This window comes from Delphinapterus leucas, chromosome 3, assembly GCF_059928025.1.
Source record: "Delphinapterus leucas isolate spDelLeu-1000000601 "Yukka" chromosome 3, BTC_Dleu_Yukka2, whole genome shotgun sequence".
In the NCBI taxonomy this organism is placed as follows: Eukaryota; Metazoa; Chordata; class Mammalia; order Artiodactyla; family Monodontidae; genus Delphinapterus; species Delphinapterus leucas.
In genome coordinates, this window is record NC_143131.1 from 99,835,756 (window position 1) to 99,860,176 (window position 24,421).

At 39.3% G+C, this 24,421-nt stretch overlaps 1 protein-coding gene across 3 annotated transcripts in view; it reads left to right on the forward strand.

The window, feature by feature from the left end:
- Positions 1-24,421, forward strand: part of HSD17B4 (hydroxysteroid 17-beta dehydrogenase 4) — a 144,687-nt gene that overhangs the window by 111,694 nt on the left and 8,572 nt on the right. The window contains exon 24 of one of the 3 annotated variants that reach the window (XR_016392751.1): positions 1-94. Coding sequence is in view for 1 of the 3 variants with exons in the window: in XM_089909218.1 (XP_089765344.1) it covers positions 1-42 (42 nt within the window). In the remaining 2 variants the exon portion in view is untranslated. The other 2 variants (XR_016392750.1, XM_089909218.1) reach the window with 2 other exon arrangements.

The window sequence follows — 24,421 nt, forward strand, 5'->3', positions numbered from 1 at the left end:
GTGCTAGGATGGCCACATCATTTTGGATATTGTAACAACTGAGTTTTCCTCTCTGACTCCGTTACATGGAGACTGGGCTGCACAAGTGAAACAGGTGATCTCTGATATCTAATACAGTGTGTTTTTACCTTGTATTAACAAGGTACTTTTAAATCCTTGCTTTTTACCATAAATTAATTGTAGTTGTTAATATGCTTTGGCATTGTCTTAAATCATTGTGTTAGCTGTGAGAAGATCATTCAGAAAGGGTTTTTTGTGTTTTTTTTTTGTTTTGATAAAGATTACTCATGACTGCTCCCTGAACTATCTCACATACAGTATTAGACATAAGCTAATCAGTACTTGATTTTGCTCCATGACCAAAAAACAGTGCTTTGTGGAAACCTGCTTTGTGCCAGGGACTCTAATAGAGCCTAAGCTATGTTTTAAGTGTATTGTAAATGGCTTGGAGTGCAGAGGAATAAATTAAGATGACTGTAAGGGGATGTGAGTCCCGCCACATTCCCACCTTTCCTGCCCTTACGCTGTCTCTATTGCAGTCGTTAGTCTATGGAGGACGTGTTTTTACCTCTCAGAATTGTTCACAAGCTATTAAAGTGTTTGCAATAAGAGAGGCTAATACCAGATTGCCCCCTCCCTCTGAGTATGGAGAGGTTTTAAAATGAAGAGGGACTTACTGACTTGCTAATAAATGTTGAACTCTTAAAAGTGCTTTAGAGAAGTCATGACCTGGTGAGCAGTTTGCATCTGCCTTCAGAAAAGGAGCTAAGTTTTTCCTTCATTGGGCTTTTATCCGAATCAGAAGATCAGTAACAGTAATGTGATCCTGAGACAAGGGCAACAGTGGTCTAGTAATGAAGCAGAGGGAATGTGGAAAATTCTGAAAATCTTGGCAAGGGAAAAGGATCCAGAATCCAGAAGGCCATAGAATCAGTAGCAGTGACTTTAGCAAGTGATTATGGAATCCAGGATCTCTAGAGTAGGTGAGGGCTGCAAACGAATTCTTGAGGGTTTTAGCTGTTTTTCTAATCTTTTTAACCTTAAAGTTGGTGTGTGTTGAGAAAAGTCAGTATCTTTCCAGACTGGAGGTTAATGCACAGGGATTTATGCAGCGGTTTTCAGATCATGGTCATGGAATCAGCAGCATCAGCGTCATCCAGGAAATTGCTAGAAATGCAAATTCTTGGGCCCATATCAGACCTACTGAATCAGCAGTTTGTTTTAACAAGGTACCAGGTGATTCTGATGCCTGCTCAAGTAGGAGAGCCACCTGTCTACATCCTTTCAGTGGATCCCACCCATAGGTATGTGGGATTTCCAGAACTCTTTGTGAATTGGTGAGATTAGAGCTTGGTTTGTAAGCTCTCCTGTAGTGAATGAGTAAATAGGAGGTTGAGTTTTGGCAGCTAAAGTTGGCCACAGATTTAAGAACAAAATTTCTTTTCCTAAAAATCTTGGAGATATTTTGCCTCCTCAGAATAAAATATTCCTGAAGCTAAGAAGGAAAGTACTGACTTAAAGAGGAAAAGGAATAAAGGGTGATTCTGGGAAACACCAATACACACACCAGACTGGTTATTAGTTGACAATATGAAAATCACTGTGCCCCAAAGAAAACTTATTTGATGATATTAAATGAAATTTTATCCAAATGAAAGCGTATAAAAAGGAAATATGGATGGATAGTTACCATGAAATTGTTGAATTTCAGTAATGGCAATTTTTCATTTGTAGAAATTACATTTTTAACTCTGTACCAGTTCAGAGAAACCATCAGCAGGAAGAGTCATGGGAGTTTTAGTCATTTTTAGCCTTGGATCAGTTATATAGCATGTTTGTGATGAGAATCAAATGGTATAAAGATTAAATATGAAGGCCCTCTTGCAAATCATTGTATGTGTAATTGTGTTCTTCACGTTAAGGTCAGTTCATTCGGTAATATAAGGAATTCCAATTGGAATATGGAATTTTATGAATATTTTCTTTCATCAGTGTGACCAGAATTTAGGTGGCTACCATGTGGACAGAATAGTAATAGTGTTCTCACCCTTCCTCCAAATAATGTTAGGAAGAGTCAGCCACATTCAGGGGGTGGTGGGATGAATTGGGAGATTGGGATTGGTATATATACACTATGTATAAAATAGATAACTAATAAGAAAAAGTTGTATAAAAAATAAAATAAAATTCAAAAATTCAAAAAAAAAAAAAAAAAGAAAGAAAGAAAGAAAAGAGAAAGAGTCAGCCACATTCATATGAAGGGTGAATAAGAATTTTTGACCACAGAGTTACACTGCTATGGAAAAGATACAAAATTAAAAGTAACCAAATTTTACCTCAAGCCAAACCAAGGTTTTTGAAAATGAGAACCCTTATATGCATAAAGGAGAAACCATATACAAAAGTAAAAATATCACCTTAGGAATGCCTTACCTTTGAGATACGGGGCTCCTAATTTTCTAAAATTACCCCTTCCCTTGTGTGGATATTATATGCTGAGCTAACGATTCCCTATTGAGCATCCTTTTTGGCTGAATAGCTTCCCTATCAAACTATCCCAGAATGGTCAAGACTGAAATTGATTTTTAGAAGATTGGGTATATCAGACACCGACTAAAAAAGGATTCCCCAGTTCCTCATATGTCCACTCTATGACTTATTCTTCCCATTATATGTTTTAGAAATCAATTGTGAATCAGGTTTCTATGAGTCATTTTTGTAAACAATAGTCTTTTGAATCTTTTTAATAAAATATGTGCTTTCTGCTACTAGATGTCTAGAAAAAAATGGAGTAATATATCTTCCTCGGAGCTCTAGTGATGATTCTTTTATGTTAATATTCTTTTAAACGAAGCTTCAGGATAAAAGTTCATTCAGCAGTGTCTATGGGAAATAAATGATAAGCCACAGGCCATATTCAGAAATGCAATCAGAGGGCTTCCCTGGTGGCGCAGTGGTTGAGAGTCCACCTGCCGATGCAGGGGACACGGGTTCGTGCCCCTGTCCGGGAAGATCCCACATGCCGCGGAGCGGCTGCGCCTGTGAGCCATGGCCGCTGAGCCTGCGCGTCCGGAGCCTGTGCTCCGCAACGGGAGAGGCCACAACAGTGAGAGAGGCCTGTGTACCGCAAAAAAAAAAAAAAAAAGAAATGCAACCAGAAAACAAGGCTAGCTTTTAACTTAGGGCTGGTTTTTAACTTTGTGGGACATAAAGTCATGCTAGAAGGCTGGCGGTAGATAACTACATACATACATATTTACATATCTAACTAGGCAAAAGTACTTCTTCCCATGGCAGACCAAACAAAGTCAGTATGGGAAGAAAACCTTCATTATATTTAAACAGTGAGAATATGTGAGATTAAGACTTTGGAAGGCAGAATATGGGAATAAACATTAAAATGAGAGGAGGAGGATCTATTATTTCAACTATAAGCCGAGTGTTTGTATACATTATATCATATAGTCCTCAAAAGAAGCTTCAGGGATAATATCTCCATTTTACAGATGAAGTACGGATGGATCAGGAATATCCTCAAGATCATGGACTAAAAATAGGGGTTTATTGCAGAAATCTTATCGAAGACCCAAATCTTCGGTGCTGGGATGGTAAAGTCCAGGCAATGCCAGAGCCCTGATGGGATAAACAGCTGATAAAAACATACATAAGCTGACTGGCACTATTCCTCATTTACTGCCTCCTCTCAATGCTGCTGTTCCCTGAGTTTACTCATAAAATCTTGGCCAAAGAAATTGTTCAAAGGAGGTGGATAAAAGTCCAGTATCCAGAATATATAAGTAACTCTTACAAATCAACAATAAAGAGACAAATAACCCAAATAAAAACGGGCAAAGAATTTGAATAGACCATTATGCAAAGAAGATATACAAATGCCAATAAGTATGTGAAAAGATGCTCAACATCATTTGTCATTAGGAAAATTCAAATCAAAACCATAATGAGATACCTCTTCATAGCCACTAGGATGTGGAGAAATTGAAACCCTTATTCATTTTGCTGATGGGGATGTAAAATGGTGTTGCCACTGTGGAAAAGTTAGGCAGTTCCTCAAATAGTTAAACATAGATTTATCACATGACCCAACCATTTGACTCCTAGTTATATACTCAGAAGAACTGAGAACATATGTCCACACAAAAACTTGTACATGAATGTTTGTAGCAGTATAATTCATAACCCAAAAGTAGAAACTCAAATGTCCATCAACTAATGAATGGATGAACAAAATATGCTATATGCATGCAATGGAATAATATTCCACCATAAAAAGGAAGAGGCACTGATATCTGCTACAACGTGGGTGAACCTTTAAAACATTACGCTGAGTGAAAGAAGCCAGCCATAAAAGGCTACATATTGCATGATTCCATTTATGTGATTGATCCAGGATAGGAAATTTATGGAGACATAAAGCAGATCAGTGAGCAAAAGAAGGAAATGGAAAATGATGACTAATGTATATGAGTGCTCTCTTGGGGTAACAAAAATGTTCTGAAATTAAATAGTGATAATAGTTGCACATTCTTGTAAATATACTAAAAGACCAGTGAATTGTACACTTTAAAAAGGATGAGTTTGATGGTATATGAATTATATACTAATAAAAAAACCCTTTATAGCTCAATAAAGCAATAGAAAAATTAACAAAATCAAAGGCTGTTTCTTTGACTAGATAAATGAGATTGACAAACTCTAACAAGTGTCGAGGAAAAAGAAGGTTGATAAAATTAAATATGATACAGAAAGAGAATGGTCAAATAAATACAGATACAACAGGAATATTTAAAAAAATAATAAAAGATTACAGAAACATCTCACAATAGTATGAGCTTGATATATCAGGATTGATGACGTATCCTGCCCGTGTTCTCAAATGGCTGTGGGCTTAAGGTTTTATCTTTTCTGGGAGGGCCATGTTGGGGGTGTGAGGGTAGGGTTGGGGGGCAACAGCAATCTTTGAAGGGGCCTCAAAGGAAGAAGGAGTCCCTTTAGGCCAAATCTGCAGCAATGGGCAACCAGCGAACTGGGAAATTCCTAGCATTTCTGCCAGTGACCTGAAAGTTTTGGCTAACCTGAGTCCTAGCATTGTTACCATCTATAATGAAGCCCGAGTGGACAGTTACCACTAGATGGCATCATAATGCAGCTAGCCAGGATGAATTTGAACTGTGCAACTCTGCAACTCTCGGTCCATGGTTATAGAAGCTTGTGCTGGACATTTCATTTAGTCTCACAATTAAACACCTCTTCATTTACATGGCTAATTTCTAATGTTTGCATTCTACTTATCCAATTATGGCTTTTTCTCTACTGTGAATGACTGTATGTGAGTGAACTCAAAATGTAGATGAAGTGGATACATTCCTTGAAAAATATAAAATGTCACAACTAGCACAAATATAGAAAACTGAAATAGAATCATACACGTGAAATAAATTGAAATGGCGTTTAACAACTTCCCCTCCCTGGAACCCCAAGCTTAGATTGTTTTACAGGTAAATTCTAAGAAACTTTCAAGAAACAGTTGTTTTCTAACCGACACTGGATATTCCAGACAATGGAAGAGAATAAAAACTGCCTGACTCATTTCATGGATCCAGAGTAAGAACTAAGCTTCACAGTGTGTCTATGAGCACACCCTCTGCCAGGAGGGGCGGCTCCCTCAGCACCGGGCAGACATTGGAGCCTGGCCTTTGCCCACTGAGTCCAAAGATGTGCCACCAAGGTGCCAGGTTCTTCCCGCTCCCTTCTTCCTCAACCTTCCCAGCAGACAAGAGCTCTGTGTACTCAGGATTGGAGACCTCGGCTGGTATGTGGAGACTCAATGTCACACCAGGACCTCCTGATTAGAGGAAACTGAGGCAGAGAGAAGGGACTGCACCGCTCCCTCCTAGGGCAGCTGGGTGAGAAAGCCCTTCCTTGGTCTGAGTTGAAATCTGCTTCCCTGGGGCACTCCCTGAGAACAGGACCTGCTTGAACCACTCAACTGGGAAGGTAAACAACTGGCTGGGAAGAAACAGGGTCTTCTGATCTATCTGTGGTGCTAGGGTTAAAGACTGAGGTCTAGGGAGGTACTGGCTACCACATACTGGGGACCTGAAGCAGATGAAGGACAGACCAAGATAGTGAAGGGTCTTGACTGGAGGAGCCAAAGGCAGCTGGGTTAGCTGTTTAGCATACAGCTGCTGTGGCTGGATAGCACAGGATATGAAGGTGTTGGGAAGATCCCATATTAGCCAGAGGCTTCTCTGTTATACTGATATGATTTGTCTGTCAGTCAATATGTAGGAATTTCTGCAAGACAGACTGTATCTAGGAGTTAATTTATCCAAGACTATGCACATGCTCTATGGGGAAAAAATTAAAATGTAAAGAAAAGGCATAGAAGATGATCTGAATAAATGGAGAAACATTTCATGCTCTTGGATGAAATGACTAATATAATGAGGATGGCAATTTTCCCTAAATTATCTATAATTTCAATTCAATCCTGATAAAAATTCTATTTGGATTTTTTAATGAATTTGATAGCCTTTACTTGAACATTTATACAGAATAATGAAAGTCCACAAATAGTAAACCAATATCTTTTTAAAAATTGTAAACACATGAGATCTATGCTCCTAACAAATGTACGGTACAGTATTGCTAACTATAAACAGAAGGTTGTACAGCCGATCTCCCGAACTTTTTCATAGTAAGCCAATTTTGCAAAAGAAAAGTAAACGGAATAACATTCCCTGGCAGATGTTAAGACATGCTACAAAGCCATAGTAATGAAAACAGTGTGATATTGATACAAGGACAGACAGATCGATCAATGGAACAGAATAGAGAGCTCAATGTGATTGGTATATTGATTGGAAATTAATGTATCGTCAAGGTGGCACCACAAGTCAATGGGGAAAGGAAGGATTGTGTAGTATACTACTGGATGAACAGGCACATTATACAGAGCAGAATAAGATTGACCTTGTTATAACACCGTATACAAAGGCAGATTCCAGAAGAATGAAAGACCTAAATGTGAAAGTTCAAACTATACAGTTATTAGAAGAAAATGTACAATTTCTTTGTGATCTTAAGGTGGGGAAGGATTTATTAACTAAATCCTCAAATGTGAAATCTTTAAAAAAAAAGTTGATTTCGATTACACCTGGGCAATGTTATTGTTGATGCAAAGATTAGAATGTTAACGGACATTATAAATAAAGTGCTAATGCCAACAAGGGACTGATATCTGAAAACTATTGCAAATTAACAAGAAAGAGGTACAAACTGTAGTGGAAAATGGTGAAGTATGGGAAAAGAAAATTTACAGGATACACACAAAATTTTACAAGAACATATGCAACTAAAAGAATATACATTGTTTACGAAGAGGCAGAGAAATGCTGGTGGGCCATGGGGATTTACAAATATACATGTGAAGAGACAAAGAAGTTAATAAATAAGAGAGGAGTCTGTGTGGACCAATAAACTGAGTCCCACCAACTGAGGCGTGTAATCATCTCAGTCTTTGAAGGAGACCCAAAAAGAAAAGGAAAGCAAAAAAATTGAAGATACCTGTCTTTTTTAAAGCTCCAAACCCACCCCTTCTTTCTAGTTTTATCCCTTGAGGCTCTGTAAATATCTTCTCATTAATTAGGTAACTTCAGAGGCTGTCTTTTTTTTTTTTAACATCTTTATTGGAGTTTAATTGCTTTACAATGTTGTGTTAGTTTCTGCTGTATAACAGTGCATCAGTTATATGTATCAGAGGCTGTCTTGATGATTATCTGAAGTGATGTATGTAGGGCAGCTGGCACAGAGTACATACTCAAATGCTAGTTTCCTCTTCCTCACTTTAATGCTTTCTTTTTCATCGGCCTTCCCCCTACCAGTTCTTTATCTGAACCTTCAAAAATCTTTCACTGTTGGGTTCATTTCTCTCTGTTTTTCTCTATCGCTTTTGAAGCGTGGTCACCTATTCTCTCCTACGGGTGTGTCTCCTGATTAACCCTCTTCTGGAGATCTCATGTCTATGGATGCAGCCTGGGAGAGCACGAGGGGTTTCAGCAGCCACATCACCCTGATGACTCAGGTGGAGTTACTGCCCCCCAGCCCTCCCTCCCTACCCCAGAAATCTATCACGGAACTCCTGCTGCTAACGCCCTTTCTCTCCCATCCTCTCCTTGTGCTATACTTTCTTAGCCCCAAGGAAAAAAGGTTGTGGATACCTGTTGGATTTCATTTTGTTCAATTTGCCCTCAGCCTGTCAATTGTGCTATCAAAGCAGCTCTTCAGGTTTGTATCATTACAGAATTTGATATACGTATTGGGTAGATTTCCATGGTGCTTCTGGGCAGAACAAGGACAAATTGAGGGATGGTACAAAACGCAGCTTTAACTTCAACGTAGGGAAAACTTTGAAAAATCAGAATGGTCTCAACAGGGAACAGGTTTCCATGGAAGGTAGTGAATTCCTTGTCAGTGGAGATGTTCCAATAAAGCTCCCTGTGCTTGTCCCTTTCCCTCATTTAGTCTTCTTTAATTGGTTCGACATGGGAGCCGACATCAGATTTAAAGCTTAAAACTCCCCAGGTGATTCCAATGTGCCCCCAGAGCTGAGAGAGTCTACTGTAGAAAAAAATTAAAGTTATGAAAGTTGGGTCTGACAACCTAAAACTCTTCCTTTCATCTTGGGAATGATATTATTTTAACTTCCTATTTGGTATCGAGTCGGTGCTTAGGTGCTTTTTGATGCTGAACTCCTTTTCCTCCCCATGTTTTCTTTAAACTAAGCTCTCCCCTGTGTCCACCCAGAACAGCTTTGTGGAAGGCAGGTGGCTGCCTCTCCTGTGGCCGCTCTTCCTCTTGGGTGCTGGTGTGTTTTGCTCCCTTTGAGATCAATTGCCTTAAAGTGCTCTGTTGCCCTCTCACACTGGAAATCACAGCACTTTCTCCAGAGGGAAAGTTTTCTGTAGAACGGGCTATTTTAAATAGTAGCACAAGATTGAAGAAAACACATTAAACTGTGAAAAAGCCATTGACAGTAGCAGTAAGTGTAAATTTTGTTTTTTGGGCCCATATGTTGAACTGGTTTAGAAAGCCCCAGATTCTTGTTAACTTAGTTGGAAAACACATTAAGGAATGATAACAGGGGCCTCCATTTAGGGGCGCTTGTTAATTACCTGCTTCCTGCAGAGAAAAGATGAGGATGGGTGGAGGAAGGGCATAAGGGGAGAGAGAGAGAGAGAGAGAGAGAGAGAGAGAGAGAGAGAGAGAGAGAGAGAGAAAAATCAACTGCAGGATCCCAGCCTGTAATAGAGGTAATGACCTGAAGTCCCCTCATCACAGAGTCTATATCCTGTTTTTCTGTCAAGGGAACTTATCTTGAAATCTGGGATGCCCCTTCCCCTCTGTCCTTTTCAGACTTGCTGTCTGCTCTTTCCTTCTTTTTAGCTGCCCTGAAAGCACTGTGACACAGTGCCATTCTATAGAGTTAATTCTTATGTCTCTTGCCTCCTTTCAAGAAAAAGATCAGGACTTGACATTATGACAGGTCTCCTCAAAGACCTGTGAGAGGGTAAAGTTCTTTAAAATATAATCCTTTGCTTCTAGGAGAATAGCAGCAATTCTTGTTCCCAAACTTTAACCTTCCAACCATTAAATGTTAAATGTAAACAAGATAAACCTTTATATTGCCTTAAATACCTTCCTTTAAAAAATTTCCTCTCAGATAAATTTTCCCACCTAGTTTCATGGATTTCTTTCCTTAACCTGACAGTTGGCCATATTTACTCCTTCCTAAATTCTTTTTTTTTAAATTGAAGTATAGTTGATTTACAATGTTGTGTTAGTTTCAGGTGTACAGCACAGTGATTCAGCTCTCTATTTTTTCAGATTCTTTTCCCTTATAGGTTATTACAAAATATTGAGTATAGCTCCCTGTGCTGTACAGTAGGTCCTTGTTGGTTATCTATTTTTAAACATTTTTTTAAATAAATTTATTTATTTTTGGCTGCATTGGGTCTTTGTTGCTACGCCCAGGCTTTCTCTAGTTGCAGCGAGCGGGGGCTACTCTTCATTGCGGTGCATGGGCTTCTCATTGCAGTGGCTTCTCTTGTTGCAGAGCACGGGCTGTAGGCATGCGGGCTTCAGTAGTTGTGGCATGTGGGGTCAGTAGTTGTGGCTCGCAGGCTCTAGAGTGCAGGCTCAGTCGTTGTGGCATACGGGTTTTGTTGCTCTGCAGCATGTGGGATCTTCCCATACCAAGGCTCGAACCTGTGTCCCCTGCATTGGCAGGCGGATTCCTAACCACTGTGCCACCAGGGAAGCTGCTATCTATTTTATATATAGTAGTGTGTACGTGTTAATCCCAGACTCCTAATTTATCCCCCCATCCCCTTTGGTAACCATAAGTTTGCTTTCTATGTCTGTGGGTCTATTTCTATTTTATAAATAAGTTGATTTGTATCTCTTTTTTTTAGATGGCACATATAAGTGATATCATATGATATTGTTCTTTCCCTCTCTGGCTTGCTTCACTTAGTATGATAATCTCTAGGTCCACTCATGTGGCTGCAAATGGCATTATTTCATTCTTCTTTATGGCTGAGTAATATTCCATTGTATATATGTACCACATTTCTTTATCCATTCACCTGTCTATGGACATTTAGGTTGCTTCACTCTTTCCTAAATTCTTAAAATGGGGTGCATGGGAGTATAGTTTTTAAGCCACAAAGAAAATTTTGTTTGTCTGTTACCTCACTGATAAGCGCTTCTGTTTTTGCTGGGTTGGCTTTATTGAGCTAAGGCTGAAACGCGATGCTCTCCACTCAGCCATTTCATTGCCCTCCTGGAACCGAAGTTACTACGTCACCCTTGGCTGGAACTCTGGATTCAGAGGAGGAGAATCTGAAGGATGGTAACAGGGGCTTTGTAGCTATGGAATTATACCCTTTCCTTAAGCGAATAGAGAAAAACACAAGCTCGTGTTTATGTTGGTCATTTTTAACTCATATCCTTTTTGGGGGGACGTTAAAATGCTGCTCATGAAACACAGAAGTGCTAGGCTTCAACTGTGTGCCTTCAGCACAGTTGGCTGACATGCAGTGCCCAGCAGGCTTCTAGAGCAGCTGTCCCAACCGTTTTGGCACAAGGGACCGGTTTCGTGGAAGACAATTTTTCTACGGACCGGTGGTGGGGGGGGTGGGCAGGAATGGTTCAGGCAGTAACGCGAGCCATGGGGAGCAGCAGATGAAGCTTTGCTTGCTGGCCCAGCACTCACCTCCTGCTGTGAGGCTCGGTTCCTAACAGGCCACGGACCAGTTGGGGAGCCCTATTCTAGAGAACAAACCAGGATGATGGGGTTGAGGAGTTTCACTTTTGGCTTAGCTTTATTTGACATCCAAAGATTTCATTTTAGAAGTTTGATGCCCTAAAGGTCTAGAGATGGATAAATGTTTATGGCTCCAGGAAGTTCTCACCGGTTCTGAGCTCCCTTATGAATCATTTGTGTGACTGTAAGAAGTAGGCTTAAAGAACTTCCTAGGCAAAAGTCAGTACCCCTTGGCCTGGTGGAGGCTGACAATGTTGGCATGACCATGTGACAGATGCACCACCTCCTTAAAGCTTTTGGGAGCCTTTCCTCAGTAGAAGGTGCTCTTACCCTGGAGACATAGGGGCTATTAAATTAGGAGGAATTGTGGTGTCTTGGCCCAGCATCCAGTAAGAGGTCCTCAGAGCAGCGCAGCTACCCCCGCTCTGGGTCCTGGCTGCCTGGAGCTTTTGGTTCACTTAAAAAAAATGACCAAACAAAATCACACACACAAATTAGCTCATGCTGAATGGGTGGCAGCTGACAGGAACCGTGTTGGCAGATATGATGGAGATGAGTTTTATTAATTACATAGTTTTGAACTATCTGAATTGAGCTAGTTACACCAGACCCATCTGATGAATCAAGAGATCATGAGTATGAATAATGCCTTGGTATACATTTGCTGTATTTCTGAGTAAAGTCCATGTTTACATGATAATCATTGATCTTCTCTAGCTACCATTATCAACAGTCTTCCCAATTATGTTTTTATTTTCTTGTGACCTACTTCTGAAAAAATGTAGATGCCTTTGATCTAGACTATGATGGTCTTGGACCTGCTCTGCCTGAGTTCCTTTTCTTTTGTCCTTCTGCTGCTGTGTTCTCTGTCACGGAGGGGCTGACCCACAAAGGCTGTGGTTTACCAAAGTCTTGTGTTTGCTAGCTTCTCACTGACTTTAGCCAGCGGAGGCACTGGTGAGAGCCCCAAGGGAGGCTGGGAGAAGCCAGGGTATCTTCCCTCCTCCCTCTGCCTTGGGCTGATGCTCTGGCAGCAGGTGAATTTATCACGCGGCTCCAGCTCCCACTGTACAGGCTCTGCGTGCTTCAGGCTTTGTTGGCTGATGGACTGTCCTGAGTTCCAGCAGTACCACCTCTTCTCTTTGTTCTCCACCCTAAAGGTGGTATTGGCTTCCTGTTGTTGCTAATATCTGGGTTATGACACATCATCACCTGTTCAACTCTCAGCTTCTCCATCACCTGTGTTACCCATTCTGTGCCTTCAATCCCCTCTGTTTTAAATACTTGCAGTGGTACCTAATCAACCTCCTCATTTTGTAAAGAGGAATTTGAAGTCCAGAGAGATAAAAGTGTGCTTCCTAAGGCTATCTGGAAGTCAAACTTCTAGCATTTCAAGCACTGACAATGCGGTTAAGAATCCAGCAGTAAGAAAACAGTAATTTCTTTGATGTGAGTAGCTATCTGAAAATTCTTACACTAAGGCCCAAACATCAGGCCCCCAAGCAGACACTCATTAAGCCTATTATTTCTGTTTTTTGGCAAACAATTATTCAAGTTGTTGTCACTAAAATTCTCCTGGGAAACTGGTGCTTATATTTGCCTGGTGACAGCATTGCGCCCGGGCTGTTGTTTCATTGACTTAGAGCTCTCATAGCCTGGAATGGTGGTGAATGTGTCTCCCCAGGCACCTAATTTACTGTTAACTAGAGACTTGCCCAGTGGAATCTGAGTTGATAATTTATAGAAACACAGAGAACTGAAACCCCCAAACACAAGACTAAATAAATTAGTGGTTTCATTTTCCTGACACAATGAGAAGCCAGAAATGGGGAGTTGCCGGCAGTAATCCCTGCTTAACGATGTCAGGGCTGAGACCTTCACTGTGGTGCTGGCCATGCAGGTCTACTGCTTAGATCTTCCTTCAAGGAAGAATTTGCCATCTTGAGAGACTCCAAATGCAACGCTTTCAGGATCTGCCTCAGCTTTTGATGCAGGGCCACACTTTTTCCAGGCAGCCCCCAAGTAATGACTGAGCATAGCAGAAGACACTTGGGCGTGGCCATTCTCTCTGATATAGGATTCATCAAATGGACAGTCTCTGCTCTGGAGGTTCCTGTTGGCTTTGCTGAAATTTTGCGAGATTTGCATCTTAATTCAAGGCTCCTCTTGTTCAATACTGCCTTCTTCCCCCTTTCCTCTCATAAGCGTGGTCAGATTTTCAAGTCAGAAAATCTGAAGGCCTTTGTGGCCCAATCCCCTACCCCGCTCCAATACCACTTTTGATCTTTACCCTCCCAATAATGCCAGAGTTGCACTCCTAACTCTGATTCAGTGTCTGCTTCCTGGAGGTCCTGATAGCGCTTCTCTTGGCTCTTCCCTACTATTTTTTTAAAATTAAATATAGCTGATGTATAATATTATATAAGTTACAGCTGTACAATATAGTGATTCACAATTTTTAGGGGTTATACTCCATTTATAGTTATCATGATATATTGGCTATATTCCCTATGTTGTATCCTTGTAACTTATTTTATTTTTCCATTAAAAAATTTTTAAAAATAAATTTATTTAATTTTTGGCTGCATTGGGTCTTTGTTGCTGCGCACAGGCTTTCTCTAGTTGCGGTGAGCGGGGGCTACTCCTTGCTGCGGTACACGGACTTCTCATTGCGGTGGCTTCTCTTGTTGCAGAGCACGGGCTCTAGGCACGCAGGCTTCAGTAGTTGTGGCACGCGGGCTCAGTAGTTGTGGCTCGCAGGCTCTAGAGTGCAGGCTCAGTAGTCGTGGTGCACGGGTTTTGTTGCTCCGCAGCATGTGAGATCTTCCCGTACCAGGGCTCGAACCCATGTCCCCTGCATTGGCAGGCGGATTCTTAACCACTGCACCACCAGGGAAGTCCCAAAATTTTTAAAAATTTTATATTGGAGTATAGTTGATTTACGATTTCGTGTTAGTTTCAGGTGTACAGCAAAGTGATTCAGTTATATGTCTACATGTATCTATTCTTTTTTAGATTCTTTTCCCATTTAGGTTATTGCAGAATATTGAGTAGAGCTCCAGATACAGTAGGTCCTTGTTGATTATTTTATATACAGTAGTGTGTATATGTTAACCTCAACCTCCTAATTTATCCCTCCCCTTCCTTTCCCCTTTGGTAGCCATAAGTTTATTTTCAAAGTCTATGAGTCTGTTTCTGTTTTGTAAATAAGTTCATTTGTATCATTTTTTTAGATTCCACATATAAGTGATATCATATGATATTTGTCTTCCTCTGTCTGACTTACTTCACCTAGTATGATTATCTCTAGGTCCTTGTAGCTTATTTTATACGTAACAGTTTGTACCTCTTTGTCCCCTACCCCTATATTGCCCCTCCCCCTTCCCTTTCCCCAGTGGTAACCAATAGTTTGTTCTCTGTATTTGTGAATCTGTTGCTTTTTTGTTATATTCACTAGTTCATCGTATCTTTTAGGTTCCACATATAAGTGATATCATACAGTATTATCTTTCTCTGTCTGACTTATTTCACTTAGCATAACATGGACCCAAATCCATCCATGTTGTTGCAAATGGCCCTTCCCTTCTATTTACTTGAGGTTGGAGAATGGTGCTCCCACCTCCAGCATCTCAGCACTGTGCCCATGCTTCAGCAGAATGCAGCACTACCAACTGATTCTGTTCTTCTTTTAGGAAATTTTACTGCTTTCATTTCTTAGGCCAGAACTGTGTCGTATAACTATAGCAACCACAAGGGAGGTGGGGAAATGTTTTTTGTTTTAGCTGAACATATCACAGTCCCAACAAAATTGAATTCTGCTACTGAGAAAGAAGAAAAGAATAGGTATTTTGTAGGCAACAAGTAGTTTTTGCCCCACTTTCTTTTCATTTCTGGAAAACATTTTTTTTTAATTGAAACATAGTTGATGTATGCTATTATGTTAGCTTTAGGTTACTACATAATAATTTGACATTTGCATACATTATAAAATGATCACCATAACTCTAGTAACCATCTGTCCATGTACAAACTTTTTACAGTATTACTAACCATATTCCTTATGCTGTATATTATATTCCTGTGGCTTGTATATTATATTCCTGTGGCTTATATATTATATAACTGGAGGTTTGTTACCTCTTATCTTCTACAGCTGCTTCATCTCTCTACCCCTCCTTCTGGCAACCACCTGTTTGTTCTCTGTGTGCATGATTCTGTTTTCATTTTGTTTTGTTTGTTTTTGTTTTTTAGATTCCACATGTAAGTGAGATCAGGTGGTATTTGTCTTTCTTTTTCTAACTTATTTCACTTAATATAATACCTTCTGGGTCCATCCATACTGTTTCAAATGACAAGATTTAATTTTTTTATGGCTGAGGAATATTCCGTTATAATTTTGTAATATTCCACGTCTTCTTTATACATTTGTCTATGTCTATCTTAGGTTGTTTCCATACCTTGGCTATTTTAAATAATGCTGCAATAGACATTGGAGTGCATATATCTTTTCAAATCAGTGTTTTTGTTTTCTTTGGATAAATACCCAGAAGTGGAATTGCTGGATTGTATGGTAGTTCTATTTTTAATTTCTTTAGGAACCTCCATACTGTTTTCCATAGTGGCTGCACCAATTTACAGTCCCACCAATGAGGCGTGAGGATTCCCTTTCCATATCCTTGCCGTTACATGTTATTTGTTGTCTTTTTGATGATAGCCATGCTGACAGGTATGAGGTGGTATTGCATTGTGGTTTTGATTTGCATTTCCCTGATGATAAGTGGTGTTGAGCATCTTTTCATGTGTCTGTTGGCCATCTGTTTCTCTCCTTTGGGAAAATGTCTATTCAGGTGCTCTGCCCATTTTTTAAATTGGGTTATTTGTTTTTTTGATGTTGAGTTGCATGAGTTCTCTGTATATTTTGGATATTAACCCCTTGTCAGATATATTGTTTGAAAATATATTTTCCTATTCAGTAGGCTGCCTTTTTGTTTTGTTGATAGTTTTCTTTGCTGTGCAAAAGCTTTTTAGTTTGATGTAGTCCCATTTGTTTTTTATTTATTTTTGTCTTTGTTTCTCTTGCCTTTGGAGACATAACCAAAAAATTATTGATAAGATCAGTGTCAAAGAGCATATTGTCTATATTTTCTTCTGGAAGTTTTATGGTTTCAGGTCTTACATTTAAGGCATTAATCCATTTTGAGGTTATTTTTGTATATGGTGTGAGAAAGTAGTCCAGTTTAATTCTTGTTGCATGCAGTTGTCCAGCTTTCCCAACACCATTTATTTAAGAGGCTATCTTTTCCCATCATATTTTCTTGACTCCTTTATTGTAGAATAATTGTTCATATACGTGTAGGTTCATTTCTGGACTGTCCATTCAGTTCCACTGATGTATGTTTCTGTTTTTGTGGCAGTACTATACTGTTTTCATTACTATAGTTTTGTAGTATGGCTTGGAATAAGGGAGCATGATACCTCCGGTTTTGTTCTTCTTTCTCAAGATTGTTTTGGCTATTTAGGGTCTTTTGTGCTTTCATACAAATTTTAGAATTATTTGTACTAGTTCTGTGAAAAATGCCACTGATTTTGATAGATACTGCATTGAGTCTGTAGATTGCCTTGGGGAGTATGGTCAATTTGACAATATTCATTCTTCCAATCTATAAGCATGGTATATTTTTCCATTTGTTCGTGTTGTCTTCAGTTTCTTTCATCAATGTCTTACAGTTTTCCCAGTACAAATCTTTTACCTCTTTGGTTAGATTTATTCCTAGGTATTTATTCTTTTGATGCAATTGTAAATGGGATTGTTTTCTTAATTTCTCTTTTTGATAGTTCATTGTTAGTGTATAGAAGCACAACAGATTTCTGTATATTAATTTTGTATCCTGCAACTTTTCTGAGTTTATTTATTAGTTCTGATTTTTTTTGGTGGCATCTTTATGATCTTCTATATATAGTATTATGTCATCTGCAAACAGTGATAGTTTTACTTCTTTCTTTCCAATTTGGATTCCTTTTATTTCTTTTTCTTGTCTGATTTCTGTAGCTAGTGCTTCCAATACTATGTTGAATAAAAGTGGTGAGAGTGGGCATCCTTGTCTTGTTCCTGATCTTAGAGGAAATGGTTTTAGCTTTTCACTGTTGAGTATGATGTTGGCCGTAGGTTTGTGATATTTGGCTTTTATTATATTGAGGATATTCCCTCGCTACCTACTCTCTGGAGAGTTTTTACCCTAAGTGGATGTTGAATTTTATCAAAAGCCTTTTCTACATCTATTGAGATAATTATATAGTTTTTGTTCTTCAGTTTGTTAATGTGGTGTTCACCTTATTGATTTGTGGATATGGATCCATCCTTGAATCCCTGGAATAAATCCCACTTGATCATGGTGAATGATCCTTTTAATGTATTGTTGTATTTGGTTTGCTAATATTTTGTTGAGGATTTTTGCTTCTATATTCATCAGTGATATTGGCTTGCAATTTTGTTTTTTTGTGGTGTCTTTGGTACCTGGTTTTGGTATCAGGGTAATACTGGCCTCACAATGAGTACCTTCCTCTGCAGTTTTGGGGAATAGTTTGAGAAGGATATGCGTTAACTCTTCTCTAAATGTTTGGTAGAATTCTCCTGTGAAGCCATCTGTTCCTGGACTGTTCTTTGTTTGGAGTTTTGTTTGTTTGTTTGTTTATTACTGATTCAATTTTATTCCTGGTAATTGGTCTGTTCATATTTTTTATTTCTTCCTGATTCAGTCTTGGAGGATTGTGTGTTTCTAGGAATTTATCCATTTCTTCTAGGTTGTCCGTATTTTTAGCATATAATTGTTTGTAGTAATCTCTTATGATACTTTTTATTTTGGTGATGTTTGTTGTAACTTTTCTTTCCTTTCTGATTTTAGTCACTTGGGCCCTATATTTTTTTCTTGGTTAATCTAGCTAAAGGTTTATCAATTTTGTTCATCTTGTCAAAGACCAGCTCTTAGTTTCATTGATCTTTTGGTTTTTCAGTCTCTGTATTTCATTTATTTCTGCTCTGAGCTTTATGATTTTTTTCCTTCTATTAATTTTGGGTTTTGTTTTTTCTTTTTTTAGTTCCTTTAGGTAAAATTAGGTTGTTTATTTGAGATTTTTCTTGTTTACTGAGGTAGGCTTGTATTGCTATAAACTTCCCTCTTTGAACTGCTTTTGCTGTGTCCCATAGATTTTGGATCATTGTTTCCATTTTCATTTGCCTCCAGGTATTTTTTGATTGCCTCTTTGATTTATTCAGTGACCCATTGGTTGTTCAGTAGCCTATTGCTTAGCCTCCACATGTTTGTGTTTTTTTGTAGTTTTTTTCTTGTAGTTGATTTCTAGTCTCATAGCATTGTGGTCAGAAAAAATGCTTCGTATGATTTCAATGTTCTTAAACTTGTTGAGACTTGTTTTATGCCTAGCATGTGATCTATCCTGGAGAATGTTCCACGTGAACTTGAAAAGATTGTGTATTCTCCTGCTTTTGCATGAAGTGTTCTATAGATATCTATTAAGTCCATGAGGTCTAATGTGTCATTTAAGGTGAGTGTTTCTTTATTGATTTTTCTGTCTGGATGATCTGTCCATTGATGTATGTGGGGTGTTAAAGTCCCCTACTATTATTGTGTTATTGTTTATTTCTCCCTTTATGTCTGTTAATATTTGCCTTATATATCGAGGCACTCCTATTTTGGGTGCATATATATTTACAATTGTTATATCTCCTTCTTGGATTGATCGATGATCATTTTGTAGTGTCCTCCTTTGTCTCTTGTAACAGTCTTTATTTTATTTATTTTATTTTATTTTTTATCTTTTTATTTTATATTGGAGTATAGTTGATTAATAATGTTGTGTTAGTTTCAGGTGTACAGCAAAGTGATTCAGTTATACATATACATGTATCTATTCTTTTTCAAATTCTTTTCCCAGTTAGATTGTTATAGAATATTAAGCAGAGTTCCCTGTGCTATACAGTAGGTCCTTGTTGGTTATCCATTTTAAATATAGCAGTATGTACATGTCAATCCCAAACTCCCTAACTATCCCTCCTGCCACCCTTCCCCCCGGTAACCATAAGTTCATTCTCTAAGTACGTGAATCTGTTTCTGTTTTGTAAATAAGTTCATTTGTATCATTTTTTAAGATTTCGCATATAAGCAATATCACATGATATTTCTCTTTCTCTGTCTGACTTAGCTCACTCAGTATGACAATCTCTAGGTCTGTCCATGTTGCTGCAAGTGGCATTATTTTATTCTTTTTAATGGCTGAGTAATATTCCATTGTATATATGTACCACATCTTTTTTATCCATTCTTCTGTTGATGGACATTTAGGTTGCTTCCATGTCTTGACTATTGTAAACAGCACTGCAGTGAACATTGTATCCTTTTGAACCATGTTTTTCTCCAGGTATATGCCCAGGAGTGGGATTGCAGGATCACATGGTAGCTCTCTTTTTAGTTTCTTAAGGAACCTCCAAATTGTTCTCCATAGTGGCTGCACCAATTTACATTCCCACCAACAGGTTCCCTTCTCTCCACACCCTGTTCAGCATTTATTGTTTGTGGATTTTTAACAGTCTTTATTTTAAAGTCTATTTTGTCAGATTTAAGTATTGTATTTTGGCTTTCTTTTAATTTCCATTTACGTGTAATACCTTTTTCCATCCCCACACATTTATTCTGTGTGTCATTAGATCTGAAGTGAGTCCCTTGTAGGCAGCATATATATGGGTCTTGTTTTGTTTGATCCATTCAGGTACCTTATGTCTTTTGACTAGAACATCTAGTCCATTTATATTTTAAGTAAGTATTGATAGGTATGTACTTTTTGCCATTTTCTTAATTGTTTTGGAGTTGTTTTTGTAGTTCTTTTTTTTCCTTTCTTCTTTTGCTGCCTTCCCTTGTGATTTCATGGCTACCTTTATATTGTGTTTGGACTCCTTTTTCTCTATTTTTGTATCTGTTATGGGTTTTTGTTTGTGGTGACCATATATATATATATATATGTTTATTTTAAGTTGATGATCTCTTAAGGTTGAATGTATTCTTACAACCCTGCATTTTTACTCACCCGCTGTTGCCCTGTGCATGCTTAATGTTTTTTACATCATATTTTACATCTTTTTATGTATCCCTTAATTACTTATTGTGGATAAAGATGATTTTTACTACTTTTGTCTTCAACCTTCCTACTAGCTTTATAAGTAATTGATCTCCTACCTTTACTGTATGTTTGCCTTTACCAATGGAATTTTTCCTTTTATAATTTTTATATTTCTAATTCTGGTCTTTTCTGCTTAGATAAGTCCCTTTGACATTTCTTGTAAGGTGGGTTTAGTGGTGCTGAGCTCTTTTAGCTTCTGTTTGTCTGTAAAACTCTTTATCTTTCTTTTATATCCGAATGACAGCTTTGACAGTTAGAGTATTCTTGGTTGTGTTTTTTCCTTCATCACTTTTTTTTTTTTTTTGGCTGTGACGTGTGGCTTGTGGGATCTTAGTTCCCCGACCAGGGATTGAACCCAGGTTCTCAGCAGTGAAAGCATGGAGTCCTAGCCACTGGACTGCCAAGGAACTCCCTCCTCTCATCACTTTGAATATATCATGCCACTCCCTTCTGGCCTGCAAAGTTTCTGCTGAAAAGTCAGCTGACTCTGCTGAAAAGTCAGTCTTATGGGAGTTCCCTTGTGTGTAACTAGCTGCTTTCCTCTTGCTGCTTTTAAGACTCTTTATCTTTAATTTTTGCCATTTAAATTACAGTGTATCTTGGTGTGGACCTCTTTGGGTTAATCCTATTTGGGACTCTCTGTGCTTCTTGGAACTGGATGTTTGTTTCCTTCCCTCAGGTTAGGAAAGTTTTCAGCTATTATTTCTTCAGATAAAGTCTCTGTTCCTTTCTCTCTCCTACTTCTAGGACCCTTATAATGTGAATGTTTATACTCCTGATGTTGTTCCAGAGATGTCTTAAACTATCCTCATTAAAAAAAATTCTTTTTTCTGTTCACCTTCAGTGATTTCCACTACTCTGTCCTCCAATTCACTGAGCTGTTCCTCTGTATCATCTGATCTACTGTTGATTCCTTCTAGTGTATTTTTATTTCAGTTATTGTATTCTTTAGCTCTGTTTGCTTCTTCTTCATATTTTCTAGCTTTTTGTTAAATTTATCACTATGTTTTTCTATTCTTGACCTGAGTTCGTTAAGCATCTTTATGATCATTACCTTGAACTTTTTATTGGGTAGACTGCTTATCTCCACCTCATTTAGTTCTTTTTCTGATGTTTGTCTTGTTTATTCATTTGGAATATATTTCTCTGTCTCCTCATTTTGCCTACTTCTCTGTTTATTTCTATGTATTCAGTAGATTGGTTATGCTTCCCAATCTTGGAGAAGTGGCCATATTAGAGACATACTATGGGGCCTAGCAGCACGTTCCCCTGTGGTCTTCAGAGATATATGCTTTAGGGGTACCCTTTTGTGGGCTGTGTGGGCCCTTCTTTATGGTGGGGCTGACTGTTGTGGGTGTGCTAGTAGACAGGGTTTGACCTCCACACCCCCCAGCCAGGTTGGCTGCCAGGCTTACCTTGTGCTGACCTGCTTGTGGGTGGGGATAAGTCTCAGCATGGCTGGCTGTGTGGCCTTGTGGGTCCTGGGGCCAGTGTTGGCTCTCTGATTGTCAGGGCTGGGTCCCTACTAGGCTGGCTGTGGGGCCAGGGAGGCTCGGGGCTGGCACTGGGTGGGCTGGTAAGTCCCTGGCACTAATAATCTAGCAGATGGACTCCAAAGTGGTGCTTACCAGTTCCAGTGTCCTCATGGTAGAACAAGCTCCCCCAAATGGCTGCCACCAGTGTTTATGTCCCCAGGGGGAGTCCCATTAGCCTCTTGCCTCTTTGGGAGGCTCTCCAAGATCAGCAAGTGGGTCTGACCCAAATTCCTTTCAAATTACTGCTTCTGCACAGGGATTTGGAGTATGTGAAATTTTGCATGTGCCCTTTAAGCTATTTCCCAGAGCCCTCTGGCTCTCCCATATACAAGTTCTGCTGACCTGCAAAGCCAGTTGTTCTGGGGGCTCATCTTCCCAGTGCAGGACCCCCTGGCTGGGGAGCCCAATGTGGTGTTTGGAACTCTTGCTCCTTGGAGGGAACCTCTGTAGTTGTGGTTATCCTTCCAGTTGTGGGTCACCTACCCCAGGGGTATGGCTCCTGAGTTTACTACATCTCCACTCCTCCTACCCATCTCATTGTGATTCTTCTTTTTTTTTTTTTAACTTATTTATTTTTGGCTGTGTTGGGTCTTCATTGCTGCGTGCGGGCTTTCTCTAGCTGCGGTGAGTGGAGGCTACTCTTCGTTGTGGTGCGTGGGCTTCTCATTGCGGTGGCTTCTCTTGTTGCAGAGCACAGGCTCTAGGCACGCGGGCATCAGTAGTTGTGGCACGTGGGCCTCAGTAGTGGTGGCTCACAGGCTCTAGAGCGCAGCCTCAGTAGCTGTGGCTCATGGGCTTAGTTGCTCTGCTGCATCGGGGATCTGCCCAGACCAGGGATCGAACCCGTGTCCCCTACATTGGCAGGTGGATTCTTAACCACTGTGCCGCCAGGGAAGTCCTCATTGTGATTCTTTATATATTTAGTTGGGAAATCTTTTCTGCTAGTCTTCAGGTCATTCTCATCAATAGTGGCTCTGTAAATAGTTGTAGTATTGGTGTGCCCATGGGAGGAAGTGAGCTCAGGGTGAGCTCACCTCTTCCTACTCCATCATCTTAGCTACACCTCCTCATTTCTGGAAAATCTTGAGTTTATGAAAGCAAAATGTCTGTTGATAATATAGATGGTAGTCAGGCGTGAGGAAGAGACAGCTGACCATTGGCTCTTTGGTATAGTTTGGGGAAAGGTTTTTGCCACTGGAAAGCAGAGGAAAGAAAAAATGATGAGTCTCCATTAGTAAGTTCATGATTATGATAGGAATCTCTTGGTCTAAGGTAATATCCTTCTTTAACACATAAGGAAATTGAGGCCTAGTGAGAGTAAGCCTTCTTACTTGAAGTGTTTATTGAGCACCTATGAGTATATGTTGTAAATGCTTGGGATTCATTAATGAACAAAACAGAGTTCTCTATCTCAGGTGCTAAGGCCCCACCAGCAGGGGCAGGATGGGTGTTGGAAGCCAGGTGCCTTAAATGCCCATTGCTGTATTGCTCAGGGCCAAAAGGACCGTAGCTTTAAGGTTATTTAAAATTCATGTAATGTAACTATTATGACTGGAAACCATCAGAGGTTTGCCTGGTTGATTTGAGAGGTATTGGGAGATTATGAAACAATCCTTTTGCCTTGTGAATCTGATTGACCTCCAGGCCATTGATAATATCTGCTGACTACCTCCCATATCCCAACCCCCAATCTTGTCTTGTCTTTTTCTTCTCTCAGGTTTTTTTCTACCCTGTAAAGGGGAGGGAGCCAGAGCTGACAGAGTAAGTCTCATTTCTCCTTTCAAACAATACTTGAAAGGGAAATAACCCATTTGGTAGGTAGGTATGTATCTTTAGGAATTTGCCTTAAGTTGACAAGTTACTTTTGAACAAAATGTGAAAAAAGGGATTGAGAACTATTTTGAACAGCCATATCTAAATGTTCATAATAAAAAGTTTAATTTGTCACATTCTTTTTGGAGAAAGATATCTTTTCTAATGATGCTACCATTATTTAAAACACTTTGGAATTCTTCCTATCTTACTGGTTTTGGAACCACTTCATAAGTTACACAAGAAAGTTGGTGTCATTACTTCACAGGAAGATTCCAGGTGATCAAAAGGCCATTTACCTTATTTTCCAGATCTGGCTCTGAATGTCTTTGTCTATTCTCCAAATCAAATCTACCCATAAATGATGAAAAGTTGTCACCACTGAGTCTATGTCTTAAACTAAAGTCTATGTCATAAACTAAAGAGGTGTTCAGAAATATTTTGAATAAAGGTGATATTGTTGGAGTAAAGTTATAGACTTCCGAGGTGTCTAGTTGGAAAAGGTGTACCCTTTATTTTGTCAGGTATTGAATCACCT